General features: G+C 55.9%; 1 protein-coding gene across 1 annotated transcript; it reads left to right on the top strand.

The window, feature by feature from the left end:
- Positions 1-3,547: 3,547 nt before the first annotated feature.
- Positions 3,548-27,893, top strand: CARNS1 (carnosine synthase 1). Its single transcript, XM_065402571.1, has 10 exons — positions 3,548-3,636; positions 9,072-9,090; positions 10,366-10,618; positions 11,053-11,142; positions 16,599-17,086; positions 17,477-17,675; positions 18,350-18,435; positions 19,526-19,757; positions 21,224-21,495; positions 24,181-27,893. The coding sequence occupies exons 2-10, from the start codon at positions 9,088-9,090 to the stop codon at positions 25,414-25,416; spliced, it is 2,859 nt and encodes a 952-aa protein (XP_065258643.1). The 5' UTR covers positions 3,548-3,636; positions 9,072-9,087; the 3' UTR covers positions 25,417-27,893.

The raw sequence follows: 27,893 nt of genomic DNA, 5'->3' as shown, positions 1-27,893 counted from the left end.
TTGAGAATTCATCAAGTCCAGCCCCCTGTGTTGGGGCGGGACCAAGTAAATCTAGACCATCCCTGACGGGGGTTTGTCACACTTGTTCTTGAAAACCTCCAGTGATGGAGATTCCACAGCCTCCTTTGGTGACCTGTTCCAGAGTTGAACTACCTTTATAGTTGGAAAGCTTTTTCCTAATATCTAACATAAATCTCCCCTGCTACAGATTAAGCCCATTAGTTCTTGTCCTACCTTCAGTAGACATGGAGAACAATTGATCCCCATCCTCTTTATAACAGCCCTTAACAGATTTGAAGACTGTTGTCAGGTCCCCCCCTCAGTCTTCTTTCCTCAACACTAAACATGTCCAGTTTTTTTAATCTTTCCTGATAGGTCGGGTTTTCTAAACCTTTTATCATTTTTGTTGCTCTCCCCGGCATCTCTCCAATTTGTCCACATCTTTTCCAAAGTGTGGCACCCAGAACTGGATACAGCACTCCAGCAGAGGCCTCAGGAGTGTCCTACAGCAGAGTAGAGGGGACAGTTACCTCCTGTGTCCTACATACTACATTCCTCTTAATAAGCCCCAGAATATTAGCCTTTTTTGCATGGCATCACACTCTTGACTCATATTCGAACTGTGATCCACTGTAACCCCCAGAACCTTTTCAGCAGCACCACTGACTAGCCAGTTATTCCCCATTTTGTAGTTGTGCATCTGATTTTTCCTTCCTAAGTGACATACTTTGCACTTATCTTTTTTGAGTTTCATCTTGTTGATTTCAGACCAATTCTCCAATTTGTCCAGGTCGTTTTGAATTCTAATCCTGCCCTCCAAAGTGCTTGCAGCCCCTCCTAGCCTGGTATCAGCTGCACATTTTTATGAGTGTGCTCTCCTCCCCGTGGATGGATGGATAAGAGCAGAAATGGAGGGAGCATCTCTTATCCTTGCAGAACATCCACTGTGTTGTAGGAGCAGCAGTGATCTGTATGCTTTGTATAAACTGTATGCTCAAAAGTTCTGTTACACTTTCTCACCCCCGGCCCCCCACACTTTGTCTCCTCTCCCTCTTTGAATACCTGTGAAGTGGCTTTCCCCCACCCCTCCCTCCTGGAATGCTTGTGGGATGTATGGGCTGGTTGAACAGCTGGAAGATCAGAAGAGGTAGACAAGGTGTCTGGGACTCTAATTAGGCAGCACTCACACACCCAATGCATGGATACTGCATGGACACTGGCTAAGGTGGAGTGTGACCAACCACATGCAGCCAAGTCATCTCTAGTCACAGGCCATGAGGAGCAGCCCCTTAAAAGGGGAAGGGGCCATGTGCTCAGGAGTACACTCACAAGCTTGTACCTCCCGTGAAGGCCCTTCGCCCGTACCACCTGGCCAGTGGTTCGCTGCATTGCATTCGCTGCATTGCATTCCATCGTGCCTCGGGAAGACATACCTTCATCACACCATCCATTGCTGTGCTGTGGGACACTTAACTTAAAGGAGCCTGACATCTCCAGTGCTGTTCCTGTCCTGGAAGTGTGAGTGTGCGAGTGTGACTGTGACACCTCCCCTCCCCTTTTTGAGCTTAGCTATCAATATAATAAACGTGCTGCTTTCTGCCAAACTCTGGTGGGTCATTAGTCCTCCCTAAGCTTACTAGCTGACCCAATTTTGGGTAACACACTGCACCTACATTTATTCCTCTAACAGCAGGAAATTCAGAGGTAAGGTAAACCCCAGCTCTGCCCCACAACCTTAACTCTGCACCTCAGTGCTGTGGCAAGAGGTAGTGGGGTCATAGACAGTCAGTGTGGTGTGGCCAGGAGGACTGTCTGAGGAGATGTGCCACTCTGTGTGGTGTGCTGTGCTGTGTCTCACAGAACTGTATTCTCTCATTGGTCTGCATGCACCACAGCTGCCCTGCACTGTGCTAGGGGCAGCTGGATATGCGCGAGAGGCGGGGGCACCCATGGGCTCATGTACCCCACCACTCATTTCCGGGCTGAGCTCCTGGGGCTGTGCAAGGAAAGGAGCACAATGGTCTGTTCTTGCTGGGGGGGCTCTGAAGTAGAGATGCCAGGGGTCAGAGCAGGTGCTTGTCCAGAGGGAATCTTTAGGTCAAGGAGTGGGACCACCTGGCAGCTCTGGGGTGGCCAATGCAGTGGCTGGGGATAGCTGGGGTTGCCAGTTGGTGCTCATTAAACCCACCCTAAATGGGATTCTTCCCTTAGCGAAGACATGGTCTGTCAGTTTCTCCCGCTCTCTGCGTGTGGCCTATCCAGGCAGCGCCCCATCTCAGCTGAAGGGCAGAGTATGCCAAGTCGGTGGGGGATGGGTTAGGCTATCACTCACAGAGGGCAGAGTTAAGGCAGGGGTGGTGTTTGTCCCGTGGGGCTCCTCCAAAGCTGAATTGGGGGATGGGGGCCCTACCAGTGACCTTGCACAGACAGTGCATGTGAAGTCACACTGTGCAGAGGGTGACATTTTGATCCCTAAAAAGAACAGGAGTACTTGTGGCACCTTAGAGACTAACAAATTTATTAGAGCATAAGCTTTCGTGGGCTACAACCCACTTCTTCGGATGCATATAGAGTGAAACATATATTGAGGAGATATATATACACACATACAGAGAGCATGAACAGGTGGGAGTTGTCTTACTTAATTGGCCTCTCAGAGTTGGTAAGACAACTCCCACCTGTTCATGCTCTCTGTATGTGTGTATATATATCTCCTCAATATATGTTTCACTCTATATGCATCCGAAGAAGTGGGTTGTAGCCCACGAAAGCTTATGCTCTAATAAATTTGTTAGTCTCTAAGGTGCCACAAGTACTCCTGTTCTTTTTGCGGATACAGACTAACACGGCTGCTACTCTGAAACCTGACATTTTGATCCCTGTATGGCACTGAGCAGGATGAAGCAACTGATGCCCAGTGGGCAGCATCTTCGTCTCCCGGGAGGGGGGGGGGAAGAGCCCTCGGTGCCTCAGGGCCCCCTACAATTGCATGAGTTGCAAGCATCTAACGCCGCCCCTGAGTTAAGGTAGCAGGACTGGATGTTCCTTAGTCCTGCAGTGGTTTCAGCAGAGGTGGATCTGATGTTCTGGAGGGGTGCAGGGCACTGCTCGGCACCTTGCCCTGGTGGTGGTAAAGCTTTTGGGCAGTAACTGCCCTGTGTTTATCAAGGATGCGGTGGCAGGGAAGGGGGCATGATGGGGGTGGGGCGTGGGCAGTTCCAGGCTGGCCTCCTGCCCCTCGTGCACACTCATTCCCTGGGACTCACTCTGCCCTCCTTGCAAACTCGCTCGCAAAGACTCACACTCTGCCCCTTCCTTGCACACTTCTTCCCCGGGACTCACACTCTGCCCCCCTTGAACACTCACTCCCAGATATTCCCACTCTGCCCCCTTGCACACTCCTTCCTTGGGACTCACGCTCCAGCCCTGCACTTATACAGCCCGCGCTCCGTGGCAATAGCCGGCGCGGCCCCCCGACACACTCGCTCCCCACTCCCCAGCCGGGCGCTCCGCACTGGGCATGCCCCAGCTGGGTTGCTATATAAAGCCCGCCTGCCTTAATCCCTGGACGTCGGCAGCCGCCTCTTTCCTGCCGCCAGTCAGACGCCACCGATCGGGAGCCGCTGCTGCCCGGGGGTAGGTCAGAGCCTCCGGCCCGGCCCTGGGGAGTCCGAGCACCGCACCCGGAGAGAGGCACCGGCCGGAGCCGCTTTGTCTGGGGGTCGCGGTGCCCCGGCTGCTGGGCTGGGGGCTGAGGGGAGCCGGGAGGGCTGATGGCAGAGGGGAGGAGCTGGGCTGGGGGCTGGGGGCTGCGGTCCCAGGCAGCATCCCGGCACGGGGCTGCCCGGGTCGCCTCCCCAGCCCAGCCTGTTGCGAGACGGGCCGGGTGGCGGGGCGCAGTGTCAGGGGGTCGGGGCTCCTGAGCTATGCCTGCGCTGGCCCCGCCGGGAGCAGGTGCAGGGCCAGGCCGGGGCTGGCGGGAGCAGTGAGCCCGGGGACTTGCGGCCTGGCAGCTTCCCAGGCCCCCCGCTGCATCCCCGGGGGCTTCCCCTCCCGTAGCATCGCCAGTCGCCACACTGATCCCTGGGGAGAATGTGGCGCGCAGCTGCGCTGGGGTCGCTGGGGCCAATCCCCAGCTGGAGCGGACATTCTGATAGGCTGGGCCGTTTCTGGGGGGTTCTGCTCTCTCTGTGAGGTCCCTGGGCACCTCCCCTGAGCCGGGTGCATGGTTGACACACAGATCAGCACGGATTTCAATGGCGCCTTGCTGATTGACACCAGGTGGGGATCGCCCGTGCCCATAGGGGTCTGTCGCATCCAGTCACTGTGTTCCTTGCTTGTCTTCCGGTGTCTCTCTATAATAACAGCACTAGAGCTGCACATAGGTGCAGATTGCATCTGGCTGAAGATGTCAGGGTAGGATAGAGGCTAGGGACAAGCCCTGGCCCCGATTCTGCCATGAACTCTGGGCTGGCAGATCTCTTCCCCTGCCTCAGAGCTCTTGCGGTTGTGGGATGGGCATGCAAACCATCACCCCGCATCACTCAGCTCCACACACCTATGCGTTGGCTCTGGGATCGCTGAGTCACCCCCATCTCCCCTGGGCCGCTAAATGTAAACGCATCTCTGATCCGCAGGGGCAGCCCTGGCATGAAGAGTGACCCCGACTGACCGGGGAGTGTATTAATGAGGGATTCGCTTGGAGAGCCCAGAATGGGGCTGGAAGATGCAGGCAGACAGGCCTTGGGTGGAAAACAAGTCAGTGTAGCCACGCAGCACTTTGTCATTACTCTCCTTGCCTTAAATCAATGTTACCCAGATGCTGCAAGCAGCACCCCCGGTCCAGGAAGCTGCCACAAAAGGGTCAACATTGAAAGTGTCCTCTGAGTTAGCAACTCATGAAATGAGTGGGACATGACATGCCTCTCGGAGTTACTGTCTGCAGATTCAGGCAAACGCTGCTGCATCGGTCACACTGGGGGTGGTTCACACAGTTTAGGGCTACTGTCTCAGGCTCTGTGCAAACTCAGGCCATTGCTGGGGTGTCATTTCTCCTCAGATCACATTTTAGAGTCTTTCTTCTCACCCACAGCAGCCGGAGACTTCTCTTTTTTAAATTAATTTTGGGACATTGGGGAACAATTGAGGTCTGTCATAACCCTCCCCCTACCCACACTCTGTGCTCCTGGTTAGTTCTCTGTGCTCCCCCATAGAGTGCGCTCCTGTTAGGGTGACCAGATGTTCCAATTTTATAGGGACAGTCCCGATTTTTGGGTCTTTTTCTTCTATGGGCTCCTATTACCCCCCACCCCCTGTCCTGATTTTTCACACTAGCTGTCTGGTCACCCTAGCTCCTGTCCCTGAGAAACACTGCCTTAAATTATAATGCCTAAGCATTATCTCCTCTGTCAGAATTGGGGAAATCTTTATAACCCTAAAGGGCGATGGAATCTCAGCCATTTCTTCCTAGCCCTTAGCGTCAGGGTTTGTGATGATAAAAAAGGAGCTTGTTTTGAAGTCAAGCTTGTGGTTTCCAAAGCTGACTAATGTCTTTAGCCATCCAGCTCCCAGGAAGCTCTCAGAAGTTACGAGGCTTATTCCTGGCTTGACTCTGAACATCTCAAACTCCAATTCTAAATTCGATGTTCTTTAAAGTAAGGCGTTGGTTCCAATTTGAACCCCAATGCAAATTTTCTTTACAGAACAAACAAAATGTTTTTCAAGGTCAGCGTATTATTTGTATGACAGTAGCGCGTATGTGCTTCAACCAAGACTGGGGCCCTGTCGCGTCAGGTGCTGCACATGGACGTAGAGTCACTGAGGTTGGGACTCTCTCGTCACACCGGGCACTGCACAGACACAAAATGAGAGACAACCCCTGCCGTGAAGTGCTTACAATTTAAATAAAGGATCATTATCCCTGTGTTGCAGATGGGGAAACAGAGGCACGACCATTCAGGGGCTTGCTCAAGGTCATACGGGGAAGCAGTGACAGAGCTGGGCATTGAACCCAGGTGTCCTGCATCCTTACCCCTTCAGCACAAACCCGTCCTTCCCCGCCAGAATCATGTGTCTTGTTTCCTATAATTAAACTCCAGTTCCACCAGTTATGTGAGATGAATTTGTAATCCCCTGCCCTCCTACTGCCTTGCAACCCAAATGCTGCAGCACAGGGAAGCAGGGAGGGAAAGGGACTCTAGACAAAGGGGAAAGTGTCATTGTCCCAGCGCTGGGTGACCACAGATTGGAGGTGAGGGGGAGGGGAGCCCGCACACTTGCACCCCGAGAGTGATTCCAGGTGGCATCGGTGACGCGGGAGCGGGTTTATTTGTTTGTTTGTAACATGTGGGACCAGAGTGTCAGCTGCTGCAAGTGGGCACAGACTCAAGTGGAGTGACGCTGATTTTGATGCCAGCTGGGGATCTGGCTCCATTGGCTCCGATGGACTGATGTTGATTGGCACCACACCATCACTGGCTCATGGGGCTCTGCACAGAGCAAGGCTGCCTGGGACTCTGATACCAGAGCAAGAGGCACTTTAACATCCCAGCTGCTGTTGGGCAGAGGCCCATGCGGCTTCACGGGCATGGCAAGCTGTGCCAGGGGCTGCCCAAGTGTCACCGGGTCAGGCCTCTGTCCAGCAGGGGAGGGCACAACCTGCCCAGGATGGGGTGTCACTTGCCCCCCGTGGTCCACTTACTGGTAGCACCTGCTCTCGCTTGGCTGGCAGGGGCCTCCTGGTGCTGTGGCACTTGGCATGGGAGTGATCGGAAGTGAGGGAAAGGCACATGGTAGGGCTGAGGGACTGCATAGGCAGAGGAACCTGTTCTGCCTGCACAGATAGAGCCAGACCGGGAGTGCGTAGAGGCGGCTGTGTGCTGGAGGGATCCTCCTGATTCCAGGCCCTGCCTCTTACTCCGATGTTGCTAAGCCTGGTGGGGGTTGGGGCCGGGGCGTGCTATTCCAGCTCAGGGGTTCCCATACCATCAGAGCAATCCCAGCTCCCAAGGTGCTTTGCCTGAAGCTTCCCCCACAGCCCTGGCCTCTCACAGGCCCCAGGGAGTAAGGATGGGGAATGTAGGGCCCGGCTAGGGATGCCGTGTCCATCTGGCCAGGAATCCGTCCATCCACATCTTGTCCTTACTGCACTGACTGGCTCCATGGGCCCCATAGGGGAGAGGGGTAACATCCTGCCTCCCCCCCCACCCCCCCCCAGCCAATTCTGTCCAGTCCCACCGGGGAGCGGACGTCTCTGTTCTGCTCTGACCCCCAGCATCCCCTCAGCCCTTTCCTGGGCAGGGGCTGTCTCTGCCCCGCATTTAATTTCATGTAATCCATTTTTCATCCCTTTGCCCGGTGATTGTTTTCTCGGGCGGGGAGCAAGGGAATGAGACAGATGGAGGGACGGGGTGCCCAGTAATGGGATTCCCACCTCCCCTGGCAGAGCTGCATGTCCCTGTTAATCCCATTGGGAGGGGAAGGGTCACCTCGGGTATGCCTGTGTCCCTGTGGGAAGCTCCGGCCGTGGCTTCACCCCCTTACACCCTCTGAGGTGTGCTATGAGCATGGCAGGGGTCCCTCACTAGGTGCTGCGGTGCAGCCATCTCTAGGATGGAGCCTGGCAGCTGTGTATAGAGGGCAGGCCTTACCCTGTGCTGAGGTGCAGCTGCCTCTGGGGTGGGGCCTTGCACTGATTAACACCCCACAAGTGCCACTGCACACCTGTGCAGAAGAGGCAGTGGGGAGAGACCATCTGGGACTGGTTCTGGGGGGGATTGAGGAGGCAGAATGGAATTGCCCAGGACATCTCAACTTGTGTCCAAATGGGACCTTTAACCCCCAGGAGACAGGGCTGCGATATATGTCCAAAAGGAAGCATCTCATGGCACAGCGCCTCCTAGTGCTGCACTGGGGCATTGGGGGCTGGCACAGCCTGCGAGGGGAGAGCACCCCCCTACTGTATCCCTCGCCCCGTTCTCTGCAGCAAAGCACCCCCACAGTGTCGCAGCTCCAGCCCAGAGCCCTGGGGGTGGTGCCTGGTGGGTGAAGGGCAGGGACAGTCTGAGAAGAGCCCCACAGTGACCAGTCAGTTGGCCCAGGAATTACACATGACAGCTCACCCGACTCTCACCGCCAGGGGCAGGAGGGAGTGCGGGGGAGAAGTTTGCCCTGGAATAGCTTTGCTGGGAAGGGCAAGGGAATGGCAGCTGCTGGAGAAAAGATAAGAAAGGAGGGATGGGCTGATGGCCAAGGCTTGGGACTCCTGGGTTCTGTTCCTGGCGCAGGGAAGTGAGGGACGTGCTATAAATTCAGCCTCTGTTCTCACGATTCCTCCGCCCTGTCCCAGGGGAAGAGGCCAAAGCCCCAGCCCAGCCCTGCTCCCATGAGGAACGATCCTGCCTGGTCAGCTGGGTGTGACACCAGCCTCGGACTCCTGGGTTCTTGGGATCCTGGGGCCTGGGGATACTGGTTCCTCAGCAGCATCCCAGGGGCAGGGAGTTCTGAGCCAGTGGGGCTAGGGAGAGGGGCCCTGTAGCCCCTGCTGAGCCAGCACTAGGGGTTTGGGGGGGTTAGCTTAATCAGACTCTGTCCTCAGAGCTGGGAATGTCTCAGCTCAGTGGCTAGGAGGAACTGCACAGTGAGCAGCCAGGGCATGGGCCCAGACGGAGGGGGCCCCCCTGGCCAAATCGCCCCCATCACTGACGCTCAGAGCAGGGGCAGCTCAGCTAAAACGCCCGGGGATCACAAAGCTCACTGTTCTGCCAATGTTACTTAATTCTGCCCCGCAGCCCCTGCTATCCCAGCCCTGGGCTCCCCACACAGAGCAATGCTGGTGCCCCTCAATCCTGATCCACAGCCCCTGCTATCCCAGCAGTGGTATTCAGGAGTGGGCGCAAGAGCCTGACACTGGAACTGCCCCAGCTGTGTGGGTGCAGTGAACGCTGGAGGAGGGGTGAGCAGTGCATGCAACTGGCACCCCCTGTGGGTGGGAGATGGGGTGATAGGCTGTTCCTCATTGCCCATGGAAACCTGCAACTGGTGCCTCTCTCTCTTTTTTTTTTCTCTTGCAGCTTCTTTGCTGGCAGGATGGTGAGTTTGTCCTGCTCCTCTTCCCCATCCAGCCCCCTGCCCTGCCTCACGTCACCAAAAACCACTTCTGGGCCCTCTAGTCCTGAGTGGGAGCCAGTGTCCTCGGCCCCAGGAGCTTAGTAGAAGGATTTGGAGGCAGGGAAGTGTGTGTGTGGGGGGGTGTCCAGCTGGGGAGGAGGGAGGTCTGAGGCAGGCCCTGCTGTACCGGTGCTAATAAAGGGGAAAATGGTGTCCGATTCCCTCAGACACGGGGAGACTCCTGCAAATTACCATAACAGTGTGGGAGTCTTCTATCCATACTGCTATCTGGGCACTGCTGTGGGGAAGTTTGCAGCACCAGGGTCTGGCTGGGCACTGCCAGGTACTGCTCTGGGGATGCTCACAGCACCAGGGTCTGGCTGGGCACTGCTGTGGGGAAGACCGCAGGACCAGGAATCCAGGGAGCACTGCCAGGGCACTGCTGTGGGGAAGCTCACAGCACTGGGGCTCTGGCTGGGCACTGCTGTGGGGAAGCTCACAGCACTGAAGCCCCAGCTGTGCTGTGCCAGGGCACTGTTGCACAACAGCTCTGAGGAGGTCTTGCAATGGGTGTGGGTGGAGAAAGAGGGGAGTGGGGTGTCCCAGCAGGAGGCAGAAATCTCTCCCCTTCTCCCTACTTCTGCTACTGCCTCCCTCCCCCAGCTCACTGACCCAGGCAGATTGATCTGTTTACAGCCTTGCTCCTCAAGCCGCTTAGCTCCAGCCCCACGTGACCCGCCCCCTTTGGGGAGGAAAAAGAGATGCTTTGTTTGAAAACCCGCCCCCGCCATGGCCTCTGCTGCCTCTGGGCAGCTGACACCTGCCTCACCCACCCTGTGGGGATTTACCTCCAGCCAGAGCCATGCTGCCTCTAAGCGGGATCCATGCCCTGGGGCACCAGCACCAGCATTCACGCTCCCAGCCCTGACCCCAGGGGGATCCACGCACTGAGGCACCAGGATTAACACTCCCAGCCCTGCCCCCAGGGGCATCCACGCACTGAGGCACCAGGATTAACACTCCCAGCCCTGCCCCCAGGGGGATCCATGCACTGGGGCACCAGCACCAGCATTCACTCTCCCAGCCCTGCCCCCACGGGGATCCATGCACTGGGGCACCAGCATTCACACACCCATCCCCAGGGGGATCCATGCCCTGGGGCACCAGGATTAACACTCCCAGCCTGGCCTCCAGGGGGATCTGTGCCCCAGGGCACTAGTGCCAGTATTCACACTCCCATCCCCATCTCTTTTGCAGCTATCTCTGGATCAGATCAATGCGGATCAGCCCCTGATCCTGAAGGACCTGGACTGGGCTGAGCAGGAGCCCCTGCCATCGCTCAGCCCCCCGTGTCCCTCCTGGCGCCAGGACGTGTCTCTGGACTGCAAGTTCTCTCCGGAGGACACCCAGGCACACGCCTGGACCACCTACTACTACGACCTGCTGCAATGTACCCTGCAGCAGGAGGGGCTGCCAGAGACAGTCGACCGCACCAAGGAGCCCAGAACAGGTGCATGCCAGCCCACCCAGGGTGCCACCGCTCGCATGCTGGGGCCACAGCACTGCCCTACAGAAACCCCTCCTGTGGCATCAATCCAGGGGGATCTGGGAGCACAGCGCCCCCTAGTGCTGGGCTGAGAGGTGGGGCATGGCCAGGGTAAGGAGGGCAGCAGCACAGCGCCTCCTAGCACCAGGCTGGGAAATGGGGCACGGCTGGGGTACGAAGGGCAGCCGCATGGCACCCCTTAGCCCGTGGCATTGTAAATCCTGTATAGGAAGGGCCACCCCTAGTTCCAGCACCACTGCCCTTAGCACCAGGCTAGGAGATGGAGCATGGCTGGGTATGGAGGGCAGCGACATGGCACCCCTTAGCACCAAGGCCTAGAGGGCAGCACAGTGCCGTTGGTGGGAATAAGTGGTTAATTTCTCCCCTGTGTCTCTTAGGATTCAGCTCGGGGGATGTGACCATCTGCATCTTGGGATCCCCGACCTCGTACCTGTCTGTGCTGCTGGAGGGCAGCTCCCAGTGCCCAGGTGAGTGCCACATCCTGTATCCCTGCCCTGCCCATGCGCTGTGAGTTTCCCCCTCCCCCTAGATCAAGGAATGGGTGGGAATTCGGGGCCCCATTTGCCCTGAACACCCAGGCTGACATGCTCAGTTGGGACCAACCCTGGCACAGCGCAGGGGACTGTAATAAAACATAGGATGTTACGGTGTTATCACAGAAACCCAAAATCATAGAAGAATCATAGAAGTGTAGGACTGGAAGGGACCTCAGTAGATCATCTAGTCTAGGCCGCTGCACTCACAGCAGGACTAATAACTAGACCGTTCCTGACAGGTGTTTGTCTAACCTGCTCTTAAAAATCTCCAATGACGGAGATTCCACCACCTCCCTAGGCAATTTGTTCCAGTGCTTAACTACCCTGACAGGAAGTTTTTCCTAAACCACCCTTGCTACAATTTAAGCCCATTGTTTCTTGTCCTATCCAAGGTTAAGGAGAATAAGTTTTTTCACCCTCCTTCTTGTAACAACCTATTATTTACTTGAAATGTCAGTGTGACGGGTCCCCCCAGCCCTGCCCCTTCCGGGGTGCCACCTGATGTACTGGGTACCACTGAGCTCGCCTGACCCACCAGCCTGGGCTCCCTTACTGTCCTGCTGAGCCAGGCCCTGAAGCCTCCTCCAGCACACGCACCGGTAGGGAAACACCCAGCTGCAGAAAAACACAGACGCTGAGATCAGCTCTGCATGGGAAAGCTCAGCTAGGGAATTGCCCAGCACTCAAGTGCACACCCAAAATTGTATTGTCGTGTGCTGCACACAGAACTGTGTAACGTAAGCGTAACGCCAAAAGACCCCAGTCATCAGCAGGTGGGATCAAACCTGGGACCTCTGGAGCTTAGGGCATGAGCCTCTACTGCATGAATTAAACTGGCTGTTACCTAAGGCTGTAGAGCAGTCTCATTAATTGCTCTCTAAGTGGTCTCAAGTGTCACTACAGAACGCCACACCCAGGAGGTGTGTGGGTTACATAAGCTCATTGAAATTTGCCCCCCTCCCTCACTGTGGAGGAAGAGCTGCACAGCTTTTCCCCCCCAGTTATGAATTCAACAAACTGGTTTCAGAGAAAACAAAAACAAGTTTATTAACTACAAAAGATAGATTGTAAGTGATTATAAGGGATAGCAAACAGATCAAAGCAGATTACCAAGCAAATAAAACAAACATGTAAGCTAAGCTTCAGATACTAAATAAACTGGTTACAAGTAATAATTTCTCACCAAGTATCAGGGGGGTAGCGGTCTTAGTCTGTATCCACAAAAACAACATGGAGTCCAGTGTCACCTTAAAGACTAACAGATTTATTTGGGCATAAGCTTTCGTGGGTAAAAGCCCACTCCATGCATCTGAAGAATGTTGTTTTAGGCAGATTGCAGAAATTCTTGAAGGTGAGCTGCTCTTGCTTGCAGCTTAAAACTCCAGGTATTTCTTTCACAGGCCAGATACCTTTCCAGCCTGGGCTCAGTCCTTCTCCCCCACTCAGTCTTTTTTTCTTAGATCTTAAACAGCAGTCATCCTGGGTGGGAATTCAGTGAAGAACCACCCTGAGTATATCACTCCCCTGCCTTAAATAGGTTTTACATATGGCGGGAATCTCCCATCCCCAGTGGAAAAATACTGGTATTCTATCATGGAATCCAGTACCAGATGACTTGATCACATGACCCTGCAGTGTCAAAGCAGCCATGCAGAGGTTGTTTGTAGCGTCCCCAGGAAGACTTCTCTGTGGGTGATAAACATCTTCTGAGACCTATTGTTCTTTCTAATGGCTTTTCCTCACAGGGAGCCAGCTAGACTGATTGTATTCTGTCTGGTGGGCATTCCCCAGGTGCAAACACTTTTATAGTACAGATGTATAGTCAATATTCCTAACTTTAGATACAAAAATGATACTTGCATACAAATAGGATAATCATATGCAGTACATCATAATCTTTCCAATGATATCTCACATGACCCATCTTGCATAAAACACATCTTAGTTATGCCATACCCATACCTTAACAATATCTCTATGAAGAATATAGGGTGCAGCGTCACAGTCAGAATTCAGCTCAGTTTCTAGCATCACATCCTGACCACCATCCCCTGATCCTAACTCTGTCCCTTATAACCTGCCTGCTAACCCCCAATCTACATTGGGAGCAGAGACAAGGTATAGGGACAGTAGAACAATAACCAAGACATTTATTACTTGACTTTTTGATGTGTTCCTTGAACCTTCCAATTTCCTGACTTTCCAACTTAAAAAAAAAATTTAACTACGATGTTCTAATAACACCATTTAAATCAACTGGAGCTATTTACCATCCAAATTCTGGGTTAGCAACATTTTTTAAACTAGGAATTTCCTTATTTGTTGTTTGGTTTATGAAAGGAAACAAAGGCTCTTCATTAGGGCTGTGTGAATAACAAATTTTTCCATTCGCTGGCTGGTCTGGAAAAAAAGTCTGAAACATTCAATAAACTAAAATATATATATATAAAAAATTTAGTTTGGGGCCGAATGAAACATTTAATTTGAGTTTGAACATTTTTAAGAAAATCAAAGTATGTTTCTGAGCAAAAAGTGATTTAATAAAAAAAAAATCAAAACATTTTGATTATTTGGGAATTTTGAGCAGGGGAGGGAAGATTTTTGACCAAAACAATTAGGTGAATTTAACACATCTGCAAAATGTCTACCCAAATCTGCATTTTTGGCTGAAAAAATTTGTAGCCGAAATAGTTTGTCCAGTTGTACTCTTAAGTGTTACATGTTTTGTTAGGCAGCAGCAGAAATAAGCACCAATGTGTCTGGGGCGGTGCGCTTAGGATAAATGCCAAAGGAAAAATATATATTACCCTTTATAATTGGGCATATAAACCAGTATGTGGAAGTACACGCAAACGTGGGAAGATTAGGGTGTAAAAATCAGTTCAGAAAAAAGTCATGGATGCACTGTTTGCGAGGGGAGGGGTTCTAGGGAAATATATACAGGAGAGGTATGCAAATGGATGCTCTGTCCCTTAACTGCAATTTGCAAACTGTGTGAGCGTCGAGGAGAGTTTATCCCCTCAAGAGGGGAATCCTGACTCCGGCTCCTCTGCCTGCCCCTGTGGAGCTTATAGACTCTGCAGGTGCAGAGAGGCTGCAAAGGGGAAGCGCTGAATGCCAGGATCTCTCTATTCAAATGGCACTTCTGAGTCAGCAAGGACCTATTCCAGGGGTGCATCCACAGCCCTCAGAGATACATGTTAATCTGCCTGAGAAAATAGTCCCACTGGCTGCTCAGGGCAGCTCCTCCTCCCCCCTTGGGTGCCTCACTTCCTGATTTCCCCCCCCCCCCCCCCAAGCAGGGCCCAGTGATCTGGCTGGTGAGGAGGGTTCCTAGCCCTGGGGGCACTGCAGAAAGGGACATGGCTGACACAGGTCTGCTCCCCATCTGAGTTGGGGCAGTCGCTCTACGTGAGACCCAGCCAAGGGCTCTGGAGCAGGTAGCGCTTGCCTATAAAGTTGCCTATACAGTTTGCCTGATACTTTCCATTCTAAGACCCTGTTTTCAGTTGCAGAACTTTTCCATGCTGGGTGTCTGCTTCAGGCTGTTTTTTGGGGGGGGAAATTTCAGCTCAAATGGTTTAGCTGTTTCTAGGCCTCCGAGAGCAGGCCAGGCTGCGCGTGTGTCAGCCCCACAGAGCGACTGGGCATGCTCCAGCCTAGGGATGCATGGGCTGAGCGGGACTTTCCCAGCCATTGCTGCTCCCGGCTGTGGTGGTTCCAGGCACCAGAACTGAGAGCAGGGGGACTCTCTCTCCTGCGCTCTCAATGACGAACCCTGCCCCCCAGTAGCAGGGGAGGAGGAAACAACTGACTGGAATCAAAGTGGGGAGGAGCAGGGCAAGGGCAGCATAGGGGGAGAGGTGGTCAGAGGAAGCAGAGGGTGTCTAGGATCAGAGGGAGCTGGTGGGTATATAGGCCAGAGAGTGGGGGGTAATGGATAGGAGCAAAGGGGGGGTGGGCAGGGGGTGGATAAGGGTAGACGGGGAGTAGTCTGTGTGTGGGGGTGGATAGAGGGGGGGGAGAGGGAGGGGAAGGGGGAGAGGCTGGTGTGTGTGTGTGGTGGGGCCAGATCAGACAGAGGGAGGGGGAGGAGCCAGCGTGTATGTGGGGTGGATGGAGAAGGGATGGTCTATGGGGAGGGAGAGGGGCTGATATGTGGGGGCTGAGTGGGGTGAGGAGCTGGTGTGTGGGGGGATGGATTGGAGCAGAGGGGAATGGGGAAGTAGGAGCAAGCGTAACCCTGGTCTGGCTGCCCCTAGTTCTCTGTGCAGGCTGAAGATTGTTGTTATGCCCCTGACTGGCTCTGGCTCTGCGCTTGGGGCTGTCCCGGCCTCTCCTCTCAGCCGTAACCTTGTCCTAGCAAGGTCCGTGGGCTGAAGGACTCCAGCCTGGGCCCGAGTGGAGGGCTGCCAGCAGTTGTTCCACATTCCTGGCACTCTTCTGCCCGGTCTCCCTCGCTGGGTGCTGGGAACTGGAGCCAAGCAGCTCAAGTTTCCCTTTGGCCCTGGGATGATTCCTGCCTTTGTTAAAGCCGCTTACCCTTGACAGGAAGCCGGAGCTCTGTGGGGAAATACAATTAGCAGCTCAGCCCCATCAGTCATTGATAAGGAGAGCTCCAAGGTCCTTCTTTGCTCGCTGGGGAGAATCCAGCTGCTTGACAGAAGCTGTCCAGGGGGTCCCTCTCATGGCCCTGCAGCGCAGCCACCTTTGGGGTGTGGCAGTTGTTGAGCCACCCCACAGCAGGACAAGAGCCGCAGGGGAAGCCTAGAATGCAATGAAGAGAGTTTGACTCCTCCGTGCTGGGTCAGGTGGCATGTCGGAGCGCCACAAGTGGTTAAAGATCTTGGTTTGTGTCTCTTATTTAAGGTGGCACCAGCACCAGGAGCACAGTGCCCCCTAGTGGGAGTTAGTGCTGAGTACAAGGGGAGAGTGCCCCCCACTCTCTATGGTATAGCGCCCCCTAGTTCTGCACTGGGGCATAGACTGCAAAGGCAGAGCGCCCCCTATTGAGCACCCTGCCCTGCTTCCTGCAGCATAGTGCCCCATAATACTATGCTGGGGTGCTGGAGCATTGGGGCAGCAGTGAGTGCATGGGGAGAGCACCCCCTACTGAGCTCCCAAGTACAAAACACTTCCTACCTTTTGAGGTGTAGGGAGAGGAGAGGAAATCCCAGTAGAGGAAAGTCAGTTAATTGCTGTATAAATAGCAGCTCTCTGGCTTTCTGATTGGCTGCTGGTGATGTAATGGTAACAGACTGTCCTCTCTGCCCCCTCGTCCTTGCTCTCCCCCTTTCTTCACCACGGACCTCCCACTTCCACATTTCTCTGTATCCCCTTGCCCTTCCCCATCTCTCCACATCTCCTTCCCCCCCACCTCCCCCCAGGTAATATGCTGCTGTGCCTGTCACCCAGCTGGCTGGCCAAGGTGCCCTCTGAGCAGCACCCTGGCGAGTCATCCTTGCTGGTCTCCAAGGCTGTCTCCTTCGAGCTGGGTGGGCGCACGTGCCTGGACGAGTTCTCGCCCCCGCGCTGCGTCACCTACTTCATGGGCTCCTTCGGGCCATGCAAGGAGCACGGGCAGTCAGCGGGGGAGCTGGCGCGCGACCTGGACTGCCCCACAGGGGGTTCGGGGGAGCTGGCCCGCCTGCTGGAGGACAAACTGCTGACGCGCCAGCTGCTGGACCAGCGGGCCCAGGTGGGGGTACCGCTCACGCTGGCCTTCACCTTCAAGCGGCTGCGCCCACTGCGGGACGTCACCACTGAGCGCTCCGTCCGCATGGTGGAGCTCAGCGGCAAGGAGGGCCAGGAGAACCTCATCCAGGAGGAGATCGAGGCCTTCCTGCAGGGCAGCGCCATGGAGCCCTACAGCCAGGTGAGCCTGCCGGGGTGGGCGGGGGGGGCAGGGCCCTGCAGCCAAGTAAGTCTGCCGGGTTGGGATGGGGCTGCAGTCAGGTGAGCCTGCTGGGGGCGAGGGAAGGGGGCAGGGCCCTACATGCAGGTGAGTCTGTTGGGGGTGGAGCATACAGCCAGGAGTCGGGGGAACCCCTACAGTCAGGTGAACCTGTGGGGAGGCGGGACCCACAGCCAGAAAGGGAGGTCTATAGGGGGCCCTTCAGCTGAGGAAGGGGGCACTGTAAGAGGGGGAGATCCATGGGGAAGGGAGAGAGGGAAGCCCTATGGGTAGGGATGTGGGGGCCTAGTGCTGGGGGCACTAGATGTGCCTGGTTGGCCCCACTCAGCAGTGTGCTGTCGCCCCCTGCAGGTGGTGGTGAAGCCATCAGGCTGGCGCTGGAGTGGGGCCCATGCTGTGACCTTCCATGCCAAGGTGGAGCAGGCTGCCGTGCTCCAAGCCGTGCTGACACTGCTGGAGAGCCTGGAGGAGGAGGAGAGCGCCCTGCTGGAGGCCTTCATCCCCACCGCCTGCCTCACCCAGCCCGAATCCCCCAACAGCACCTCCCCAAGTAAGGGACCGCCCTGGCCAGAGAGGCTCACGCCTCATCACTTGTCCCTGCAGCCGTCATGATGCACTGAGCCCAACCCCCATCCCCACCCTGGCCCAGCCTTTGGAGATGGCGCCACGGGGCAAGATCTGGGAAAAACCAGGATGCAGTTGGGTTAGCTTGGGACATGAGGAGGGAAGGGGCGTGTGCCATATTGGGAATTCCACAATCCCCTGGGGTGGCTGCCACTGCCATATTGCCCCGGGGTAGGGGGAGCCACTGTCATATTGGAATCCCAGAATCCCCTGGGGGCAGTGGGGGACAGCTGCCATACATTCAGTGGGTGGTGGCCCTACCGGAATCTCAGAATCCCTCAGGACGGAGGGCACCACTCTGTGCAGCTGATTTGCATGAATCCCGATGCCATTTCTTTCTCTGCCCCCCTTGCTGCTTCTTTCCATCTCCTTCCACCCCCCCTCCATTCCTCCGCCCTTCATTTTTCTCTTCTGTCCCCTCCATACCTTCCCTTTGTTTTCTACACCCCATCTCTTTTTTTCTCCCCTCTCTCCATCCCCACATTTCTTTCTCCATCTCTCTCTGTCCCCCATTTCCCTATCTATCTGTCTTTCTCTCCCCTCTCTCCCTCTTTCCTTTCCTGCCTCTCTGACCCTTCCTCCTCACCTCGCCCCTCCCAGGCAGCACATCTCCGAGGCCTGACCTGGCGATCCGGATCTGCACTGTCGTCTGCAGATCCTGGGGTGACCAGCCTCTGCTGAGCCAGGTAATGGGGCAGCCGTGAATACGTGCCCCTCACCCCGCCCTGCCAATGCAGCTGGCTGGGTCCCGCGCCCCCGCATAGCCTCAGAATAGGGCAATGGTTGATACGGTGAGAAGCCGGTGATCACTCATGCCCTGACCAGAGACAGGTTTCAGAGTAGCAGCCGTGTTAGTCTGTATCCGCAAAAAGAACAGGAGTACTTGTGGCACCTTAGAGACTAACAAATTTATTAGAGCATAAGCTTTCGTGGGCTACAACCCACTTCTTCGTATGCATCCGAAGAAGTGGGTTGTAGCCCACGAAAGCTTATGCTCTAATAAATTTGTTAGTCTCTAAGGTGCCACAAGTACTCCTGTTCTTTTGACCAGAGACAAACACAGCAGCAGCCCTGGGTGTAAGCAAATGTAGTATGGGGCCTTTCCCTTCTAGGGGGTGCCGGCTCTAATCCAGGCCAAAGAGGGTGGGACTGGCTAGCTGGGAAGGGCGAGGAATGGGATATGATATTTTTCACCTCTAGGGAGCACCATCTCCAATCTGGTCCAAGGGTGGGGGGAATGCCTGGCTCAGAGGGCAGGGAATGGGGCACGGGGCCTTTCCTCTTTAGTGGGTGCTGGCTCCGATCTGGCCCAGGTGAGCGACTGGCTGGCTCAGGACAATGGGTAAAGTTATATGGAACCTTTCATGACTAACTTGGTCCAAAAAACAATGTATTTAATATGATGGGCAAAAATCTCAAAATGAAAAACCTTATCATCATTGTCACTTGTGACCTTTGAACCCAGGCCAGGTGGGGGTCAAAGGTCATAAGCTCACCTTTATCCTCCTGTCTGCAGAGTGTGCCACTGGCTTTGGGCTGGGTTTATTTTGTCTCATGTTCCCCCTCCACCCACCCTTGCACATGGTACATTCCATTTCCTGAGCAGGAGGAAAGAGCCTCAGCCAATCAGGGCTCTTGGAACAGTGAGGCAAGCGAAGGATCTGATTGGTTAGCACCAAGCTTGTTCCCTGGATGACCTCACAGTCAGCTCCCACTGCGTGTGGTGGCGGGGGGGAGGTGCGGGGTTTTCATGGCGTCGGGTTTTGTCCCCCCCAGGTGGTGTGTGGCGTGGGACGGGCTGATAAGCCCCTGAAGCACCAGGCCATGGTGCCCCAGAGCCTGGAGAGCGGCCTGCGGCAACAGGGGGTGACAGATGAGGCCCAGCTCGCGGCCATCCATGCCCAGGTCAAGCACAAGGCCGAGGCCGCCATGACAGCCTTCCTGGAGATGGAGGCGGGGCTGTCGGTGGAGCAGCGGGGCGGCCGACGGGCCCAGACTGATGTGATTGGTGAGCTGCCCTGTCAATCATTGCCATTAACTATTTAGGGGAAGTCACAGATTCACAGGGACTCGATCATTATTCATCCGGCCAGGGAGGATCCAGAGCAGAGGCTCCCTCCCAGTGCACCCCCCAATGGGCGGTGTAGGGCAAAGCTGGCTGTGTTGCCTCAGCCCCAGCAGAGACCCTCCCCCTTGCAGGCCAAAGTTGCCCTCGACTGCCCCAGCACGAAGAGCCTGGCCGGGGTAGGGACCGGGCCCTAGTTCTTTGGCCCATGGTCTGTTAAAGACAGGACCAGGGGAGGATGGCACCTTCACGGGCAGGGATTCACTGACCAGTTGGGACCTTCAGAAAGGCCTGTAGCCACACGTGCATGTCCAGAGCAGGGGCCCATCTAGCCTGGTATCCCGTCTCTGACAATACCCATGCACCTTGCCATGAAGCAGCCGGAGAAGGAGCCTCCCAGGGCAGTGGTTCTCAACTAGGGGGCTGTGAGCAGATTTCAGGGGGTTCTCCAAGCACGACCAGCGTTAGACTTGTTAGGGCCCAGGGCAGAAAGCTGAAGTCCTGCTGCATAGGACTGCAGCCTGGGGCACCAAGCCCCACCACCCAGGGCTGAAGCCAAAGCCTGAGCAACTTAGCTTCACAGTGCCCTCTGTGGTGTGGGGCCCCAGGCAATTGCCTTGCTTGCTACCCCCTAACGCCGGCCCTGGCTTTTATATACAGAAAAACAATTGTTGTGGCACAGCTGGGCCGTGGAGTTTTTATAGCATTGGGAGGGGGGCCTCAGAAAGAAAAAGGTTGAGAACGGCTGTCCTAGGGGGTGTTCTGGAATAACCCACCCCTGTGAAACTTTCTAAGGAGTTAGACTATAAAATTTTCCTTTTAACATAATTCTGGATGGTCTCCTCAGCCGGGTAAATGTCCAGGCCTCTTTCTAAAAATCCTGCTAAGCTTTTGGATACACTGAGACCTTGTGGCAATGAGTCCCACAGGGCAATTGAGAATGAGTTTTTCCTTGGATCAGTTCTGAATTTGCCACCTTTCAGGTTCATCGATCTGTCCCTGTATAATGAGAGAGGGGGAAAGGAGAGGTTCTCTGGCCTGTCTTTTCTACCCCCTTTATTTTCATAGAGTTTAAGGCCAGAAGGCACCCTAACCAGGGCTGTGGTGGATGCTCCATCGCTGGCAATTTTTAAATCAAGATTGGATGTTTCTCTGAAATATCCACTCTCATTCTAACAGGAATTAGCTCAGGGAAGCTCTGTGGCCTGTGCTGTACCGGAGGTCAGACTAGATGATCACAGGGATCCCTTTTGACCTTGGAATCTATGAATTTGCTTGATCCAGCACCTCCTGCCTGTGGGGGTCTCTGGTCAGGGTCTCTGAATTCGTGTTGTGCTCTCCAGTTGGGCCTGACTGCTATTGCACACCCATCTTGGCTGTTCCCTTGGCTTGGCTGTTCCCCATTGCAGGCGTGGATTTCCTCCTGACCTCGTCGGAGCAGGTGCTGCAGCTGATGGCTCTGGAGATGAATTCTCAGCTGTGCCTGGAGACCTGCGCGCTCTTCGAGTCCATGGGTCAGGCAGTGGGGGTGCCGGCAGGCGAGTCCTCACGTCCTCTGGTGGAGACGATGTTGCGGCGTACACAGTGTCACCTCATGGAGGGCAAGCACGTGTTGGTGATCGGGGCCGGAGGAGTCAGCAAAAAGTTCGTCTGGGAGGCAGCCAGGGCCTATGGGCTAAAAGTAAGATGCGGAAACCGGGCCTCACGCTGCCCAGCGCAGCCCCCGCCCTCAACCATGGAGCGGGGCCGAGGGAGATGGCTCTCCGTAGCCATGGGTCCGATCCAACATGGCATGGCCTGCATCAGGGAAGACAGAGCCAACAGAGGAGGGTGGGGATGCACCCTCCACACCCCAGCTGCAGGGGGGAGTCCTCTCTGCCCCTCCCCCACATCCTAGCCAGCCCCCAGCATCCCAGCGATGGGAGTGCTCCTCACTGCCTCCCCTGCATCCCAGCCAGCCCCCTCTGACATCCCAGCCATAGGGGGACTCCCCCGAGTCTTCCCCACATCCCAGCCACAAAGGGGCTCTCCCCTGCATCCCAGCTGGAGAGAAACTGCACCTCAGCCTCTGCCATGGGGCTGCTGCAGCACAGCCCAGGTCACAAGTGGATGGGAAAGTGCTTCTCCGAGGGTGAGCCGGGGATTGTCGTCCTGTCCGTGCTGACCCTTGTCAGGGTGGGTGCTGGAGGTCTGGCACTGGGGTAATGTGGGGAGTGATTGGGGGCAGGATCTCTGGAGTGCTGAGCTTCCCATGCCCATTGTGTGCAGCATCAAGTCCTGGGAGCTGAGCAGGCCCTGGAAGGGACATAAGCCAGTGTTAAGCATGGTTACTTTTGTGCAGGTGGCTACTCCAGCTCTATCCCCTACAGCTCAGACCTCTCTTTGCTGAGGGGTGGTAATGCATCAAGGGGCACATCAGGGAGCCCCATAAGCTCTCTGGATGAGAAAATCACCTTAACCCTGACCCCTGGCTGTCCACCCACCATCAGATCCATTGCCAGACTGGCCCACAGCCCCAGGTCACTAGGCCACCGGTGTCTCATCTCCTCCCCCCAGGAACCTCTCCATTCTAAATCACTGGGACCATTCATGTAGCCTGCAGCTCTCGCTCTCCCTTCCCTTCATTGTGCCCTCTCGTGCCTCTGCTTTGAGGCCGTCTGGGCACGTGGGGAGGTGGGCCTGAACGTCAGCTGGGGAAGGAATACTAGGAATGGGGCGGGAGTGGTGTGGGGGGAGGGGAGACGAGTGCTTGACCCCAGACAGAGGAGAACCAGGTCCCATCCCAGACACTGAATTGAGGCAAATACAGTCTTTGATGGTTGCTGCAATCTGTGTAATGGAATGGTCTGTATCCCAGCCCAGTGTCACATCACTGTGCAAGTAGGAGCAAGTAGTCTGGCCCATCTCCAGCCCCAGTGGAGGGGGGGAAAAGGTGGGCAATTCTGCCCACAGCCCTGGAATGGCAGGACGTTCCTGGAAAATTGATCAGCAGTGGAATAATTAATAGTGCTGCTGTCTTTGGGCTCCAGAGTGGACACTTCATGGGAGGGGAGTTACATTTTCCACACCATGATCATTAGGCTCCGGAGTTAACACCCCCAGCCTTGACATTGTTAGCTCCTGGAGTTAAAGATCTCATGAGGCCAACTCACGGCTCTCTCAGGAACACCCCCCCCCCCCCGACACACACACACAAATCCCAAGCAAATTGACGCTGCTCAGAGGAGTGAGAAAGGAATTCCAGGGCACAGCCCCGTATCCCTGCCACTGATGCTGAGTGCAGTTTCCTAGGCTATGGGCACTCCTGTGTACTTCCCCAGCCCTACTTTCTTGACAGCAGCTCCAGGTTGGTTCCAGGCTGGGATTTGGTCCTCTGTGCCCAAGGTGGCAACCAGCCCAAGCAGGTTGGGGTGCCCATCTGTGTCAGTGCTGGCCCCGCCCCTCTGGCGGCTGGTCCCGTCCCAAAGCCCCTGCACAGAACTGGAAGCAACCACGCTGGGCTTGTTCGTGAAAAGCGTTGAACGTGCAGATGCACTCCCCTCCCCCCCCCAACCTGAACGGAATGTCCCATCACCTTTTGCCTTGTGGCCCAGGAATGCCCCATGGGGGTGGGCACATGAGGCCCGTGAACACACCATCTCCTCCCCCCTACCCCATGGGGCCTGGGCACAAGTGGACCATTCCCAGTCTATCCTACCCTTCCTGGGCACGAGTGGATCATTCCATCCTCTCCATGACACAAGTGGGCCATTCCATATCCCCCCATCCATCCTGGGTGTGAGTGGACCATTCCATCTTCTCCCCCCACCCACTGAATGGGGCCTGGGCAGGAGTGGACTGTTCCATTTCCTCCCCTCTACCATATGGAACGTGGGTGTGAGTAGACCATTTCTTCCCCCCCATGGGGCCTGGATGTGAATGGACCGTTCTGTTTCTCCTCCCCACTTCATGGGGCCATGGGTGTGAGTAAACTATTCCATCTCCCTCCCTGGATGCACATGGACCTTTCCATCTCCTTCCCACACCCCGCAGGGGCATGGGCACACATGGACCCATCCCATCTTCCTTCTTATAAATGCTTGGACCTTTCCTCCACCTCCTGCCCCCAATGGGGTCTGGACACACGTGGACCATTCCATCTCCCCCACGCCGGGGTTCTGGATATGAGTGGAACACCCTATTTGCATCCCAACATGGGGTGTGGATCCATCCCCAAGGACAGTCCCATTTCTGTGGTGCCTGGGGGAGGGGGCATGGAGCCTGTCCCGCCCCAATCCTTAGTGACCCGTTTGGTCTCTCTCCCACTTCTCTGCATCTCTCCCCCCGCCCCTCTTCTCTGTGCTCCCCCCCCCCACACCTGCTCCAGATTCACCTGGTGGAGTCGGACCCCAACCACTTTGCCTCACAGCTAGTGCAGACCTTCATCCACTATGACACCACGGAGCACAAGCGGGACGAGGAGCACGCCCAGCGGCTGGTGGGGCTGGTTCAGGAGCGGGGCCTGCACCTGGATGGCTGCCTCTCCTACTGGGACGACTGCATGGTGCTGACGGCCCTGGTGTGTGAGCAGCTGGGCCTGCGCTGCAGCCCGGTGGCCGCCATGCGGGTGGCCAAGCAGAAGAGCCGCACCCACCAACACCTGCTGCGCCGGCGCAAGGAAGCCCCGCTTGGCTGGGCCTCAGAGGCGCTCTATGCCGTTCCCTGCTGCCACCTGGAGAGCCACGCTGACGTGGAGCGGGCTGCTCGTCATCTCTCCTTCCCCGGCGTCATGAAGCTAGAGTACGGGGCAGGCGCCGTGGGGGTCAAGCTGGTGGAGGACGTGCAGCAGTGCCACCTGCACTTCGAGAAGATCTCACGGGACTTGCGGGAGGATACGGATCACCCAGGCATCGGGCTGGGCTGGGGCAACGCCATGCTGCTGATGGAGTATGTCTCCGGCACTGAGCACGACGTGGACATTGTGATCTATGATGGGCGCATGCTGGCCGCCTTCGTCTCCGACAATGGGCCCACCCGCGTGCCCCACTTCACTGAGACGGCGGCCAGCATGCCCACCTGCCTGGCGCCCGACCGCGAGGCCCAGCTCGTGCGCGCTGCCTACCAGTGCTGCTTGGGCTGCGGCCTGACCAACGGCGTCTTCAACGTGGAGCTCAAGTTGACGGCGTCTGGGCCCAAGCTCATCGAGATCAACCCCCGCATGGGCGGCTTCTACCTGCGCGACTGGATCCAGGAGATCTACGGGGTGGACATCATGCTCGCCTCGGTCATGGTGGCCTGCGGGGTGCCCCCGCTGCTGCCCGCCCATGCCCAGCCCCGCACCCACCTGGTGGGTGTCATGTGCGTGGTGTCACAGCACCTTAAGGCCCTCAAGTCCACAGCCAGTGTGGAGACGTTGCAGGCCCTGCATGAGCGCGGCATCATCCGCCTCAACCTGCTGGAGGATGAGCTTGTTGCCCGTGAATACGAAGAGCCCTACTGCAACGTGGCCTGTGCCAGCCCCAGCCGCCGCGAGGCCTGCCTCAAGGTGCTGGGTGTCTGCCAGGTGCTGGGCATCGACTCGCCCCACTATCCTGTCACCCACTTCCTCTCTCACTTCAAATAGCACCCAGGGAGCCCCCGGGGAGGGGGCCACCCCGCTGCCTCTGTCCTGTCCCCCCCCCATTCCCCCTAGGGCCTGCTGGGCTCAGATCTGGTTCTGGAGGAGCCCACGGACTCCCCCTCCCCGGTGTGTCCCCACCAGCCGGGGCACTGGTGCTTGCATTACATGGCTCCTCTGTATCCCAGTGTTGTTTTTTTTCCCCACAGCTGCCCCTTTCCTCCCAGGAGGGAGCTGGGGGCCCCTGGTGTCGTCTCTGGTAGGAGCCACGCCTGCCTATGTGTGTGTGACATGGGATTGCATCAGTATGGCATCTGTTCTGCTCCCTCTGGGGCTCCTCCAGCTCCCCTGTCCTGATGATCCTCTAGTTCCCCTCCCTCAGCTGACCTGTCCCATCCCTGGAGGGATCCCCCACCCTCTCTGCAGACTCCTCCCTGACCCCTTCTTCCCCAGTGAGATCCTCCAGTTGACTCCCGCAACCAAGCCCACCAGCTCCGGGAAGGGCTGTAGGTCACGGACCCCAATCTCCTGCGCACGAGCTCAGCTCTGGTGTCTGTTCAGCCATGGGGGGAGGGGAAGGATTGAGGGGCTGGAGCCTCCAGGAGTGGAGACTTAAGGCTACAAGTGGCCCTCCAATAACTAACCACTGTACGCATGTTCCCTGATCCCCCCCTCCTGCTCCTCAGTCACCCTACCTTAGCAAATCACTGTATGCTACCTCCCCACCATGCTTGTCAGCAACCCTACGATAACAAACCACTGTAAACAACTCCCCCCACCCACCCCCGTGCTTGCCAGCAACCCTACAATAACAAACCACTGTACTCAACCCCTCTGGTACTCAACCCTACTGATAGCAAACCACCATATGCAACCTGCCCACGAGCTCATCAGCAACCCACCAGCTAACAACAAACCACCGCATGCAACCCCTCCCGTGCTTGTCAGCAACCCTACAATAACAAACAATTGTGGGCCAAGTCCTAGCACGGACCCTGCGATGATAACATGCCCTATGCAAACTTCTACAAACCTACGGAACCTGAGACACTGAACTCACCCCCCTGAGCCTGCAGCCCCAGCACTTGAACAGCCTGCACTGATGACGGAACCCTCGCCATGCTAACAAGCAATAACAGGGCTCCAGAGCAGCCCTATGCTAACTAACTAGCATGCCTGGCCCCCGGGAAGGACAAAGACCTTACACTAACAAAGCAGGCCCAACCCTCCAGCAGTTTTGAGGGCTGTGGATGCACAGCCCCAGTGCTTCTGAGAGACCCTACAATAACAAACCAGCGTGTGGAGCCCCAGTGCCCGTAGAATAACAAACCAGTGTGTGGAACCTCAGTGCCTCTGAGTGACCCTACAATAACAAACCAGCGTGTGGAGCCCCAGTGCCTCTACAATAACAAACCAGCATGTGGAGCCCCAGTGCCCGTACAATAACAAACCAGCGTGTGGAGCCCCAGTGCCCGTACAATAACAAACCAGCGTGTGGAGCCCCAGTGCCTCTAAATGACCCTATAATAACCAACCAGTGTGCATAGCCCTTAGCATCCATAAGTGACCCTATAATAAGGAAACCAGTGCCCTGAGAGACCCTACAATAATAACAAACCAGTGCACATAGTCTTAGTGTCCCCGAGTGATCCTACAATAACAAACCAGTGCATAGCAGCCCGAGTGACCCTTCAATAACAACAAACCAGCATGCACTGCCCTGACATCCCTGAGTGTCCCTACAATAATATCAAACCAGAAAGCACAGCTCCTAGCATCCTTAAATTATCCTATAGAAGCAAACCAACGTGCAGCGCCATGAGAGACCCAACAATATTAACATACCAGCATGCATAGCCCTAGTGTCCCCGAGTGACTCTCCAATAACAAACCAGTGCATGGCACCCAGAGAGACTTCCATAATAACAAACCAGCCTGTGCAGCCCCCGTGACCCTACAATAACAAACTAGCAAAAGTAGAAGGAAGCAAGACTCAGGTCTAAAGGAAGCTTGGTCAGGTTCTCTTCCTCTTTAAGAGCCCATGGATTCCTGCTGCTTCCTCCCTGACTGGTATTATTGCTGTCACAGCAAGAGATTGTGAGATCATTGGGAATGATGACATCATCAGTGAGGGGAGGAGCATCTGGAAATTGTGATGTCTTAAAGGGGCAGAGGCCCTGAACCAGGGCAGAGGGAGGTGGGTGGGAGATGGGAAGTGACATCACCATGGTGCTTGTAGCCATGGCATCCCATGCCAGGGTACCCAGGGACGGGGGCATTAGCAAGCCTGTCCCCCTGTCAACATGGGCTGGAGTTCCTCGTGACACTCCCCACCTATGTGTCCTTCTGCTGCCTCTGTAACCGGCAGCAGACGGACAAAGTAGTCCCTCCCCAATAAAATGCCATGTGGAAATATGTGGGTCCCTGAGGCATTATTGGCACCCTGAACTGCAGCAGGGTTGGAAGAAGATCCAGCAGCCAAG

Source organism: Emys orbicularis, chromosome 4, assembly GCF_028017835.1.
Source record: "Emys orbicularis isolate rEmyOrb1 chromosome 4, rEmyOrb1.hap1, whole genome shotgun sequence".
NCBI lineage: Eukaryota > Metazoa > Chordata > Testudines > Emydidae > Emys > Emys orbicularis.
The sequence above is the reverse complement of the archived record's forward strand: the minus strand, read 5'-3'. Positions and strand labels throughout refer to the sequence as shown.

Bases quoted from the DNA above. Each gene is read 5' to 3' on its own strand.
- CARNS1 (XM_065402571.1), top strand. The intron at 17,087-17,476 runs GTGAGCCTGCCG...CGCCCCCTGCAG, and splicing joins CCATGGAGCCCTACAGCCAG to GTGGTGGTGAAGCCATCAGG. The intron at 17,676-18,349 runs GTAAGGGACCGC...CGCCCCTCCCAG, and splicing joins CCCCAACAGCACCTCCCCAA to GCAGCACATCTCCGAGGCCT.